At 47.4% G+C, this 14319-nt stretch overlaps 1 protein-coding gene across 1 annotated transcript in view; it reads right to left on the reverse strand.

The window, feature by feature from the left end:
• Positions 1-14319, reverse strand: part of TOPAZ1 (testis and ovary specific PAZ domain containing 1) — a 304275-nt gene that overhangs the window by 223698 nt on the left and 66258 nt on the right. The window contains 1 exon segment of the mRNA XM_030210899.1: positions 13520-13587. Within this exon segment, the coding sequence (XP_030066759.1) occupies positions 13520-13587 (68 nt within the window).

Consider the following 14319-nt stretch of genomic DNA (forward strand, 5'->3'; position numbering starts at 1 on the left):
TCCACTATGGTGGAACTCCTTACCACCCAAAATAAGAAATATACAGGAATATACTAGATTCCGCAAAATCCTCAAACCGTTCCTATTTAAACAAACCCTCACAAAGAACAACCATATCTCAAACAATTAATTATTACCTGAATTGGTTATTACTCTATTTACCATTAACTTTCTCTTTGCTTCATGTACAATTTCTCATACATAATAGATTTTCTAAATGTTAAACATCCATAGCTATCCTAGTATGTTTATGATATTGTAAAATTGGATTCTTACAACAAATTACTTTCTTACGCATTATTCTTTATTATGTATCCTATATTGTTTATTGTAAGCCACACTGAACTCAAACTTGTTTGGGATAATGTGGGATATAAATGTCACAAATAAATAAATAAACACTGTACATCAATGCTGGAAGCATGCTATAGTTAAAACAGCACTTATTTATTTACTAGGATTTATTTACCACCTTTTTGAAGGAATTCACTCAAGACGGTGTACAGCAAGTCAAATAAGCAATAGAAAATTAGAGCAGTAAAAATATTCAAACAACAATACAAAGTATGACATAGTATGCTATTACAATGCCAACACACAATAAAACATTTTAATAGACAGCATAGGATGTAAGCAAACTTGGAACATATAGATAGATAAGATAGAGTAACTGGAGTAAGAAAATAAGGGACTAGTTAAAGAGTTGCAAATGAGGTCAGTAAGGTGCTTGAACATTATCTTGGCTAGGGTAGGAGTGGATAAACATGCCCTGCTGTAATACTTAAAAGTCCTTCCCTAGACCATTCTAGTCCCTCAAATTATCAACCAATTTCTAATCTTTGTATAGCTTCAAAAATCACTGAGAAGGCTGTTTTTGATCAACTTTTAAACCACGTTGAACAGCTGAGGACCTTGAATCCTACCATTAAAGCACTGTTGAGCGAACATAATTCTATTCTAGATGATGGACGAATTGCACTCATTTTTCTGGACCTCTCTGCGGCATTTGATGTTGTCAACCATTCCATGCTTATATCCCAGTCTTCATTCCATTGGCATAGAAAACTTCACTCTCAGTTGGTTCCGCTCATTGCTATTCTGTTTCCACCCCATCTTAAATGTCCACTGCTGGGGCCGCTTGATAACAGTGATCATAACATGATCGGATTTGATATTAACTTTGAAGTATACATAGGAAATCAAATACGTTAGCGTTTAACTTTAAAAAAGGAAACTATGATAAAATGAGAAGAACAGTGAAAAAAAACTTAGGGGAGCGGCTGCGAGGGTCAAAAGTTTACATCAGGCGTGGATGCTGTTCAAAAACACCATCCTGGAAGCCCAGGCCAAATAGCTTCCTTCACCTCACTTTTTAACCATGCTGGCTGTCGTTTGGTCTTCCATCCTCCTTTTTTAATATGCGGAATATATTAGAGCTAAAAGAAAATCCTTCAGAAAATGGAAGAAGGAACAGACTGAAAATAATAAGAAACAGCATAAGGAATGTGAAGTCAAATGCAAAGCGCTGATAAGGAAAGCTAAGAGGGACTTCGAAAAAAAGATTGCGTTTGAGGCAAAAACACATAGTAAAATTTTTTAGGTATATTAAAAGCAGGAAGCTGGCAAAAGAATCGGTTGGACCGCTAGATGACCGAGTAAAAGGGGCAATCAGGGAAGACAAAGCAATAGCGGAGAGATTAAATGAATTCTTTGCTTCGGTCTTCACCGAGGAAGATTTGGGTGGGATACCGGTGCCGGAAATGGTATTCGAAGCTGACGAGTCAGAGAAACTTAATGAATTCTCTGTAAACCTGGAGGATGTAATGGGGCAGTTCTACAAACTGAAGAGCAGCAAATCTCCTGGACCAGATGGTATTCATCCCAGAGTACTGATACAACCGAAAAATTAGCTTGCGGAGCTATTGTTAGAAATATGCAATTTATCCTTAAAATCGAGTGTAACGCCGATGTTTTTTTTTCCATAATAGAACATTTTATTTCAACACTTTTTACTGATGATTCAGCATGTCAGACATACGTATCACATGTAAATCATATCAGTTAGTGTAACATAACATACTGACATAAGCACATCATTGCCTGCTATCATCAAGATTTTACATTTTCTCCCCCCTCCCCCACAAATCTTTACCTTAAATATAGTATCAGTATACTCTCAATTCAGTAATTCCAAGCACTGATATTATAAGTCTAACATATTATAAGATTACTCACCCTTGTGAAATTCCATCCGATTAATCTTCCATCTTTAACTGTGTCATCAAACATTTAACTTTCCCTCCCCTTCTCTAGTTTCCCCCCCCCCCCCGTATTAATTACCCCCCTTATGACCTGAAAGCTCAATTAACACAATTATAAGGCTACAACATGTAACTATTATACACATATACAAAATTCCTCCAACATACCCTGATTATCCCTCAATCCCCTCTCCTCCCAACTCAGAGATGCATTCCCCTATCCATTACATTTGTATGTTGTTCAAAACTAAGCTGCAGGTCCTACTAGATAGTTCCCAAGTCAACCAAGGTGCACACTGTTTCGTCGCCTTCAGATCCTCAGATACTATCACCCCAAGATCCCTCTCTCCGTCTGTACATATCAGACTCTCACCGTCTAACACATACGTCTCACTTGGATTTCTACTCCCTAAGTGCATCACTTTGCATTTCTTCGCATTGAATTTTAATTGCCAAACCTTAAACCATTCTTCTAGCTTCTGCAGATCCTTTTTCATGTTTTCCACTCCCTCCCGGGTGTCCACTCTGTTACAAATCTTAGTATCATCCGCAAATAGGCAAACTTTACCTTCCAACCTTTTGGCAATGTCACTCACAAATATACTGAACAGAATCGGCCCCAGCACCGATCCCTGAGGCACTCCACTACTCACCTTTCCCTCATCCAAGCGAATTCCATTAACCACCACCCTCTGGTGTCTGTCTGTCAACCAGTTCCTATTAATAAAGAATCACTTTTTACCACTCGCCTCCCTGGTGTTTTTGGAAGTGTCGTTTTTGGGGTTTTTTTTTAACTTTTCCTCCCGTAGCGGATCCAGTTTCTCCACTTTTGTAGTTTTTCCTTTAGTATGGAGTGTTGCCATGATTTGGGTTTCTGCCAGGTATTTGTGATCTGGCTTGGCCACTGTTTGGAAAACAGGATACTGGCCTAGCTGGACCATTGGTTTGACCCAGTATGGCTACTCTGATGTTCTTATGTACTCCCCGCCCCTAACCTGCTACTCCTTCATGCCACTCGTCTGACAAAAATTTCTGGGGAGAACACTGCATATAATAGAGAAAAACTAGAAAAATGAACCGTTACCTTTTCTCACTCATTATTCTTTCCAACACAATGAAAGTTGGAAAGAATTATACAAAATTATATAAAAAGATGTTGAGTATGTGTCTATCCATCTGGGGGTGCATTAAGAACTCCAAATATTTAACAAAATGGGATGAAAGGTGGCACGATGAAATAAAAAATTTGGTGAAAAGGCATATCAGAAAAGGGCCAGATCAGACCAGGGGTTGCAGAGAAATAAGCTCCCCCCGCCCAACAAACACACACACATACACATACACACACACACACACACACACACACATACATACATACACACACACAAAAAGGACAAATGCATTTCTATGAGAAAAGCAGTTCCAGCCTCTGGAACTACAGTGAAAACAGAGCAGTTAAGGAATTCTTCTTTTCAAATAGCTCCTTCCCTGTTCTCTACTCTTTCTATCCTCTAAATGGTGCTACTACTTGGGTTTCTGCCAGGTACTTGTGACTTGGCCACTGCTGGAAGCAGGATACTGGGCTAGATGGACCAAGGGGCTTAAATAAAACAGGAGACGAGGTGGCATCAAAAAGTTGAAGCCAATTAGGTTAATCTCTGTTTCCCCTTCCCTGCGCAACCATCATCGCCATACAAGCAAAACAAAGCAAGCAAACCTATGAGCTGCTGCATCCACGTTGCTGTTCTTTATTGTTGGTAGCATTTTTATTTAATCTCACTTATATTTTCAAATATGCCGGCTTGTGCAGTATAAATTTGTACACAGAGGAAGTATAATAACGGAATAACTTTTCACAGGTAGAGCAGTCATGTATTATAAATTGTAATCAGTGTGTCATTTGGAGGGGCTGATTATAAGGACACCCTAACACTGTTATATTCGTGCAGAGATTTTCTTTCCTCTTGATAAAGGGCCACTAAAACAGACATCATGTTATGAGAATCAGATGCTCAATTAGGTTGAAACCTGTAAACATTTTTTCCTGTACTTAAATCAAAAGAAAAAGATGGCATGTGGGAACTTGCTCCTTTTGTTTTGTGAATTGCAGTGGTAAATTATAAAAAATGTACTTGCCTTTTTTAATTACTACTATTTCACAGACAGGCACTGAATAATGAGGGAAAGGCTTCCTTCATGCAGAAGTTTTGTCCAGTGTCAGTCTAAATGTGCCAACATTGTCTAGTTCAGCACACTATTTAGCTGCCAAGTTCATACAAAGTTAATTATGTTCAGTGGAAAATAAATCTGTTGGCTCAGGCTGCCTATGTGTATATTCCATCACTGTTTCATTAATGCTATCACGTATTACATACAATGGGCATTTGCTTTAAACTTTGATTGTTTTAATTTGTTTATCCAGGCCTTACATGCATATGGTTTCGCTTTTTAAACCCAAAGGTGAATCCTAAGACTGTTTGAACAATTAGGTATAAACTGTATTGTTTCTGACTTTAATTGTTTTGGACTGCTTTGAATCCTGCTGATCTGTGTATCTGCTATCTGGAATTTTGGACGATGGAAATGAGAAAATAAAAAATAAATTTAGGACGTACTCTGTAGAAGTTATTGTTTACTTTTGCAATGTGATGGATGCCTGTTCAGGTGTTTGCATGTGATAATCTATGAATAACTGCCTATACTTATGGCTATGATTTCTCAACATGTGGCATCATTAAAGGACAGATTTTTAAATGCCCAGTTGGGTATATATGCTAATCTCAAGTTTGATAAATGTTTCAAACATATCCATGTACTTGCTCCCATGAATAATTGTATTTTCAAATGTAAGCCACATTGAACATAAGTTTGCTTGGGCTAATGCCAAGACGTATGAAGAGAGGCTTGCTGACCTGAACATGTACACCCTGGAGGAAAGGAGGAACAGGGGTGATATGAAAGGTATTAATATTTGAAAGGTATTAATCCGCAAACGAATCTTTTCCGGAGATGGGAAGGCGGTAGAACGAGAGGACATGAAATGAGATTGAAGGGGGGCAGACTCAGGAAAGATATCAGGAAGTATTTTTTCACGGAGAGGGTGGTGGACGCTTGGAATGCCCTCCTGCAGGAGGTGGTGGAGATGAAAACGGTAACGGAGTTCAAACATGCGTGGGATATGCATAGAGGAATCCTGTGCAGAAGGAATGGATCCTCAGAAGCTTAGCTGAAATTGGGTGGTGGAGCAGTTGGGGGGAAGAGGGGGTGGTGGTTGGGAGGCGAGGATAGGGGAGGGCAGACTTATACGGTCTGTACCAGAGCCGGTGATGGGAGGCGGGACTGGTGGTTGGGAGGCGGGAAATACTGCTGGGCAGACTTATATGGTCTGTGCCCTGAAAAGGGACAGGTACAATTCAAGGTAAGGTATACACATATGAGTTTGTCTTGGGCAGACTGGATGGACCATGCGGGTCTTTTTCTGCCGTCATCTACTATGTTACTATGTAATGCGAGATATAAATGTAAAAGAAAAATCCTTTATCCTCCACCTTTTAAGACACTACCTATCCAGCTGGATGGTGATGGCACAAGGAAAGCAAATTTGGTCTAGTGAAGACCAAATCAAAATAACCTGTTCCTTAGCTCGGCTCTAGTATTACCATAGTGAAAATGCGACCATACCATGCCTCTGTGGTTATGTTCTACTAATAAGTTAAATGATTAACTAGCTTTTTGAAAGAATTATATAACCTTTGGATGCATGACTAGGAACAAAAATATATGCGTATCTCAATTCCTCATGTAAAATTACAAAACAACCTTTTAGAGTGGATAGTGTTCACAATGAGCTCCTTTTATTTTCGACCAGATAGAAGAGATAAGCGTTTTCAGTTCTGGCACAGTATAAGTCATCACAAGAACAAAATATAAGAAAATCAGTGGACTGAATTAGGAGCTTATAGCCAAATTAATTATGTTTAAACAAAAGAGAAGAGATCTGCATGAAACAAAATATTTATTTTGATTTATAAACCACTTGTCCCTGAAAAATGTTCAAAACAGAATAATCCATTTGTGTATCTAAAATGTAAACTTCTACAAAACAGATGCAGATGTGATTCCATATGCCCCAATGAAAGGAGGTTTCATTTTACTTCCATTTAATTTTAGTATATTCCATCTTTATAACACAGGCTTCCCAAGGCAAATTACAACAACAGTTAGCATGAACCCATCAGGAAACAGGATATCCTCACTGAAATTTGGCCATCTGTATTATATAGAACAGTGTAGAAAAATGAGCACAAAATACAGACTTTAATAGTACTGTTTCTACCAGCTACAATAACGTTTTAAGCTGTTTTTGTGATATTCAATTATTTCATATCTAAATCTACACATGAGAAGCTTTCAAATAAATTAAAAAGCTGTCAAGTAAAAAAAAGATAACACTTTTGTCCTCCACCTTTCAAGGCACTGCCTAGCCAACTGGAACAGCTTTTGCCTTTTTACAGATAGACCATGCATAGGCAGTCCCTTGTTTCTAATAATCTTTTTGCTATTGTTTTCAATAGTGTTTGCTATTGTTTTGGGTGAACCAGTGTGTCGGCAATCTCTGCCTATTGCCAGCATGCTCCACCTACTGGCTTCAGCCTATATAATGGGCTACAAAGCTTCACCTCATCTTGTTTTATCTAACCTCCTTCAGATGGACCACTGGTCTGACCCGGTATGGCTATTCTTACGTTCTTAACCTAAAGTGAATGATACATACCTGTAGCAGGTGTTCTCCGAGGACAGCAGGCTGATTGTTCTCACGACTGGGTGACGTCCGCGGCAGCCCCCACCAACCGGAAAGAAGCTTCGCGGGACGGTCGGCACGCAGGGCACGCCCACCGCGCATGCGCGGCCGTATTCCCGCCCGTGCGCGACCGCTCCCGCCAGTTGAATGACTAGCAAAAGATGAAACACACAACTCCAAAGGGGAGGAGGGAGGGTAGGTGAGAACAATCAGCCTGCTGTCCTCGGAGAACACCTGCTACAGGTATGTATCATTCACTTTCTCCGAGGACAAGCAGGCTGCTTGTTCTCACGACTGGGGTATCCCTAGCTCTCAGGCTCACTCAAAACAATAACCCAGGTCAATTGAACCTCGCAACGGCGAGGGTACAACAGAAATTGACCTACGAAGAACAACTAACTGAGAGTGCAGCCTGACCAGAATAAATTCGGGTCCTGGAGGGTGGAGTTGGATTTACACCCCAAACAGATTCTGCAGCACCGACTGCCCGAACCGACTGTCGCGTCGGGTATCCTGCTGGAGGCAGTAATGAGATGTGAATGTGTGGACAGATGACCACGTCGCAGCTTTGCAAATTTCTTCAATAGTGGCTGACTTCAGGTGGGCCACTGACGCTGCCATGGCTCTAACACTATGAGCCGTGACATGACCCTCAAGAGCCAGCCCAGCCTGGGCGTAAGTGAAGGAAATGCAATCTGCTAGCCAATTGGAGATGGTGCGTTTCCTGACAGCGACCCCTAGCCTGTTAGGGTCGAAGAAATAAACAATTGGGCGGACTGTCTGTTGGGCTGTGTCCGCTCCAAGTAGAAGGCCAATGCTCTCTTGCAGTCCAATGTGTGCAACTGACGTTCAGCAGGGCGGGTATGCGGCCTGGGGAAGAATGTTGGCAAGACAATTGACTGGTTAAGATGGAACTCCGACACCACCTTCGGCAGGAACTTTGGGTGGGTGCGGAGCACTACTCTGTTGTGATGAAATTTGGTATATGGAGCATGAGCTACTAGGGCTTGAAGCTCACTGACCCTACGAGCGGAAGTAACTGCCACCAAGAAAATGACCTTCCAGGTCAAGTACTTCAGATGGCAGGTATTCAGTGGCTCAAAAGGAGGTTTCATCAGCTGGGTGAGGACGACGTTGAGATCCCATGACACAGTAGGAGGCTTGATAGGGGGCTTTGACAAAAGCAAGCCTCTCATGAATCGAACGACTAAAGGCTGTCCAGAGATGGCTTTACCTTCCACACGATAATGGTAAGCACTAATCGCACTAAGGTGATTCCTTACTGAGTTGGTCTTGAGGCCAGACTCTGATAAGTGCAGAAGGTATTCAAGCAGGTTCTGTGCAGGGCAAGAACGAGGTTCTAGGGCCTTGCTCTCACACCACACGACAAACCTCCTCCACTTGAAAAAGTAACTCTTTTTAGTGGAATCCTTCCTAGAGGCAAGCAAGACCCGGGAGACACCCTCAGGCAGGCCCAACGCAGCGAAGTCTACGCCCTCAACATCCAGGCCGTGAGAGCCAGGGATGGAAGGTTGGGGTGCAGCAACGCTCCGTCGTTCTGCGAGATGAGAGTCGGAAAACACTCCAATCTCCACGGTTCTTCGGAGGACAACTCCAGAAGAAGAGGGAACCAGATCTGACGGGGCCAAAAGGGCGCTATCAGAATCATGGTGCCGCGGTCTTGCTTGAGCTTCAGTAAGGTCTTCCCCACCAAAGGTAAGGGAGGATAAGCATACAGGAGGCCGGTCCCCCAATGGAGGAGAAAGGCATCCGACGCTACTCTGCCGTGTGCCTGAAGTCTGGAACAGAACAGAGGCAGCTTGTGATTGGTCTGAGAGGCGAAAAGGTCCACCGAGGGAGTGCCCCACTCTCGGAAGATCTTGCGTACCACTCTGGCATGGAGCGACCACTCGTGCGGTTGCATGACTCTGCTCAGTCTGTCGGCCAGACTGTTGTTTACGCCTGCCAGGTACGTGGCTTGGAGGAGCATGCCAAACCGGCACGCCCAACGCCACAGCCCGACGGCTTCCTGACACAGGGGGCGAGATCCGGTGCCCCCCTGCTTGTTGACGTAATACATTGCAACCTGGTTGTCTGTCCGAATTTGGATAATTTGGCAGGACAGCCGATCTCTGAAAGCCTTCAGTGCGTTCCAGATCGCTCGGAGCTCCAGGAGGTTGATCTGCAGATCCTTTCCTGGAGGGACCACAGACCCTGGGTGTGAAGCCCATCGACATGAGCTCCCCACCCCAGGCGAGATGCATCCGTCGTCAGCACTTTCGTGGGCTGTGGAATTTGGAATGGACGTCCCAGGGTCAAATTGGTCCGGATGGTCCACCAGAGCAGTGAAGTGCGGCAACTGGTGGAGAGGCGGATGACATCTTCTAGATTCCCGGTGGCTTGGAACCACTGGGAAGCTAGGGTCCATTGAGCAGATCTCATGTGAAGACGAGCCATGGGAGTCACATGAACTGTGGAGGCCATATGACCCAGAAGTCTCAACATCTGCCGAGCTGTGATCCGCTGAGACGCTCTGGTCTGCGAAGCCAGGGCCAGGAGATTGGTGGCCCTCGCTTCGGGAAGGTAGGCCTGAGCCGTCTGGGTATTCAGCAGAGCTCCTATGAATTCCAGAGACTGGGTGGGCTGGAGATGGGACTTTGGGTAATTTATCACAAACCCCAGCAGCTCCAGAAGTTGAATAGTGCACTGCATGGACCTGAGGGCTCCTGCCTCCGAGGTGTTCTTGACCAGCCAATCGTCGAGATATGGGAACACGTGCACTCCCAGCTTGCGTAGGTAGGCCGCTACCACCACGAGGCACTTGGTAAACACTCGTGGGGCAGAGGCAAGCCCAAAGGGCAGCACACAATACTGAAAGTGCCGTGCGCCCAGGCGGAATCTGAGATACTGTCTGTGAGCTGGCAGTATCGGTATGTGAGTATAGGCGTCCTTTAAATCCAGGGAACATAGCCAATCGTTTTCCTGAATCATTGGCAGAAGGGTGCCCAAGGAAAGCATCCTGAACTTTTCTTTGACCAGGAATTTGTTCAGGCCTCTCAGGTCTAGGATGGGACGCATCCCCCCTGTTTTCTTTTCCACAAGGAAGTACCTGGAATAGAATCCCTGCCCTTCCTGCCCGGGTGGTACGGGCTCGACCGCATTGGCGCTGAGAAGGGCGGAGAGTTCCTCTGCAAGTACCTGCTTGTGGCGGGAGCTGAAAGACTGAGCTCCCGGAGGGCAATTTGGAGGCAGGGAGGCCAAATTCAGGGCGTATCCGCACCGCACTATTTGGAGAACCCACTGGTCGGAGGTTATGAGAGGCCACCTTTGGTGAAAAAATTTTAACCTCCCTCCGACCGGCAGATCGTCCGGTACGGACACTTGTAGGGCGGCTATGTTCCCATGGATCCAGTCAAAAGCCCGTCCCCGGCTTTTGCTGTGGAGGCGCAGGGGGCTGCTTAGGCGCACGCTGTTGACGAGAACGAGCGTGCTGGGGCTGTCCCTGTGCCTGACGAGGCCTTCGGGCCGGCTGGCTGTACCTACGCTTCGCAAAAGAATAGGGTGCAGCCTGCCGGGCCCGGGAAAAACGTCCACCTGTGGAGGTGGATGCTGAAGGCGCCCGGTGGGAGAGCTTGTCGAGAGCGGTTTCCCGCTGATGCAGTTGGTCCACCATCTGCTCGACCTTCTCACCAAAAATGTTATCCCCCCGGCAAGGGACGTCGGCCAGTCTCTGCTGGGTGCGGTTGTCCAGGTCAGAGGCGCGCAGCCATGAGAGCCTGCGCATCACTATACCTTGGGCCGCAGCACGAGATGCCACGTCACAGGTGTCATAAATACCCCTGGACAGGAACTTTCTGCACGCCTTCAGCTGCCTGACCACCTCCTGATAAGGCCTGGACTGCTCCGGCGGGAGCTTCTCGACCAGGTCCGCCAGTTGTTGCACATAGGTCCGCATGTGAATGCTCATATAGAGCAGGTATGATTGGATGCGGGTCACGAGCATGGAGGATTGGTAGGCCTTCCTCCCAAACGAGTCCAGAGTGCGAGACTCCCGCCCCGGGGGCGCCGAGGCGGTATCCCTCGAACTCCGTGCCCTCTTGAGAGCAGAATCCACGACCGCCGAGTCATGGGGCAATTGTGGCCGCATTAGCTCTGGGTCAGAGTGGGTCCTGTACTGGGACTCTGCTTTCTTGGGAATGGTGGGGTTAGTTAATGGTCGCACCCAGTTCCGAAGCAGCGTCTCCTTTAGGACATTGTGCAGCGGCACCGTGGAGGACTCTCTAGGTGGTGATGGATAGTCGAGGACCTCGAGCATCTCGGCCCTCGGCTCTTCCACAGAGACCACGGGGAAGGGAATGCTGATAGACATATCCCGCACAAAGGAGGCAAAAGAGAGACTCTCGGGAGGTGAGAGTTTCCTCTCCGGTGAAGGCGTGGGGTCCGAGGGAAGGCCCGTAGACTCCTCTGAGGAGAAATATCTAGGGTCCTCCTCTTCCCCCCACGAGTCCTCATCCTCGGTGTCGGACATAAGCTCATATAGCTGAGTCCTGAACCGGGCCCGGCTCGACGTCGAGGCACCAGGGTCTCGGTGTCGTCGAGCGGTGGACTCCCGCGCCGGCGGGGACGGAGCTCCCTCCATCGACGTCGACGGGGACTCCACCTGCGTGGCGGTCGAGACCGGCACTGCAAGCGGCGGCGGTGTCGACGGCCCCGGCGCATCAGCCCTTCCAGGATCCCCGGAAGGATGGCTCTGAGGCACTCGTCCAGGCCCGCTGCCGGGAAAGGCGGTGGGGCCGGTAGGGGTGTCGGTGCCAGAAGCTGCTGGGAGCCAGGAGACGGCACCGAGGTGCCGGAACCCCGACGCGTCGGTACCTCCACAACCGACGGAGACCGCTCCTCTCGACGGTGACGCTTCGGCGTCGCCTCCTCTGCGACATCGGGCTGCACCGAGGGCGACCGGTGACGACGCTTCTTGTCTTTTTTCCGATGCCCGTCACCGGCGCCGGAGGGCATGGAGGAGGAGGAGGTCGATCCCCCTCGGTCTCGAGGTACCGGGTCAGACAGGGTTCGGTCCCGTGGCCCACGAGCTGAGGGAGTGACCGGGGCCGACTGCCCATGCGGCCTCTCACCCCCACTCTCACCGGAGGACCGGCGGGCCGACGGGACCTGTTCTCCTGGGGTCGCTGCCATCGGTGCCGATGTCTCGGGCATCGATACCGGTACCGAAGGACCGGGCGTCGATACCGATGCCTTCGAGGTCGACGTCGAGGGGCCGGCGCAAGTTCCAAAAAGACGGTCCCGTAGAACTTGCCTCGCAACCTGAGTCCGTTTCCGGAGACCGAGACACAAAGCACACGACTTGAGATTGTGCTCCGGCCCGAGGCACTGGAGGCACCAAGCGTGGGTGTCGGTCTGCGAGATCGGCCGGCCGCAGCGACCACACTTTTTAAATCCACTCGGGACCTTCGAGGACATCGACGGAAAAATCGCGTCGGCGAAGTCAAAGTCGTCAATGGTGGCTGAAATCACACCACGAAAAAGCAAAACGACCATGTGGCCACTAGGCCGCAACGTGGCGGCCCCGCTGGAAGCGAGGGAAAAAAGGGAGCGCGTGCCCCACACGCGCAGGGTTTCTCTTTTTTTTTTTTTTTTTTTTTGGTAAAAGAAACCGGGCGGTAACGAAAACCGTTAGTAAAAAGTAGAAAAAAGCACGATCAGCGTACACGCGATCGAACAATCCGGCGGCTGAACAGAGAGAGCGGCAAGGCACGACTCTCTCCAGGCGCGGAAAAAAAGGAACTGGCGGGAGCGGTCGCGCACGGGCGGGAAGACGGCCGCGCATGCGCGGTGGGCGTGCCCTGCGTGCCGACCGTCCCGCGAAGCTTCTTTCCGGTTGGTGGGGGCTGCCGCGGACGTCACCCAGTCGTGAGAACAAGCAGCCTGCTTGTCCTCGGAGAACCCACTACTCCCCAACCTGTTCTATCCCCCAAACTACCCCTCCTGCAAGTACCCCACCAAACTGAAAAGACCCCCTCAACTACGCCCCAATAATCCCCCTCTCCTCAAAACTACTGCACCCTAACAACTATACACCATACCAAATCCCCCCTAAAACAGCGGTCCTCAAATCCAGTCCTTGAAGTCCTTTGCTTCCATTAAAAGCAAATAAACCTCAAACATATTCATTGTGGAAATCCTGAAAACCAAGCTCAACTGTGGATCTCAAGGACCAGATTTGAGGATCCTTGCACAAAAACATCTCCCATGAACAAAGCTGGTCCCCCACCACCTGCCCCCTTCTATAAGTCAAAGACCAACACATAGAACACAGCCACACAAATACATGTGTGAAGAGACTGGAAAGAATTCAATGATCACGCTTGTTTTAAAGGAAAAAAGACATATGGAACATCCAGTATTAACAGCCTATGTGCAGAAGAAAAGTTATTAGACATACCTTTTATGATTTTCACAAACATTTCCTTTTTCATCTTTCAGAGCAACTGCTTTTTCAGGAAATTTGTTCTGTGAAATAAATATTTTACCGTTTGGTAAAATGAGTTTACATACAAATACCGTACATACTTAACTATAATAGAGAAATTTGTGCTAAAATGCATGGGAAAAACCAGGGTTATCTTATCCATGGGTAAAACCAACAGCGCTAAGAAAGTTAATACCCCTGTACCCCTGCTGGCGCCAACTGTAGTTCGGCATCTCAACACCACACCCCCGTGTGTACCTTCAAATCTCTCTGCCATACAGTACTGGCACTGCAGTGATACACCTAAGCCACCTAAGGTATGCTCTGGAGAGCTCTCTCTGACTCAACTTTCTATTTCTGCATAGATGTGACATGTCAGATGGAGTGCTCTGGAGCAGACCTCAGGTGGTCTATGTGTACCGCTGCAGTGTCAGTGCTGCATGGCAGAGAGATGTGAAGCTACAAAAGGGGTGAGATGTGAGTGAGACGGGAAGAAGGATATGCTGGCTGGGGCGGGGTGTGCGTGAGGCGGGAAGAAGAATATGTTGGCTGGGGCGGGGTGCGCGTGAGGCGGGAAGAAGGATATGCTGGCTGGGGAGGGGTGCGAGTGAAGCGGGAAGAAGGACATGCTGGCTGGGGCGGGGTGTGAGTGAGGCAAGAAGAAGTGCATATGTCATGGAGAAAGACCTGTTGGCTGGGGAGAGGGTGAGTGAAATTTGGCTGTGTATGGCCTCAACTTATACATGGAGAACAATTTTGGCCATTTTTAGTCC

This window comes from Microcaecilia unicolor, chromosome 1, assembly GCF_901765095.1.
Source record: "Microcaecilia unicolor chromosome 1, aMicUni1.1, whole genome shotgun sequence".
NCBI classification, from domain to species: Eukaryota; Metazoa; Chordata; class Amphibia; order Gymnophiona; family Siphonopidae; genus Microcaecilia; species Microcaecilia unicolor.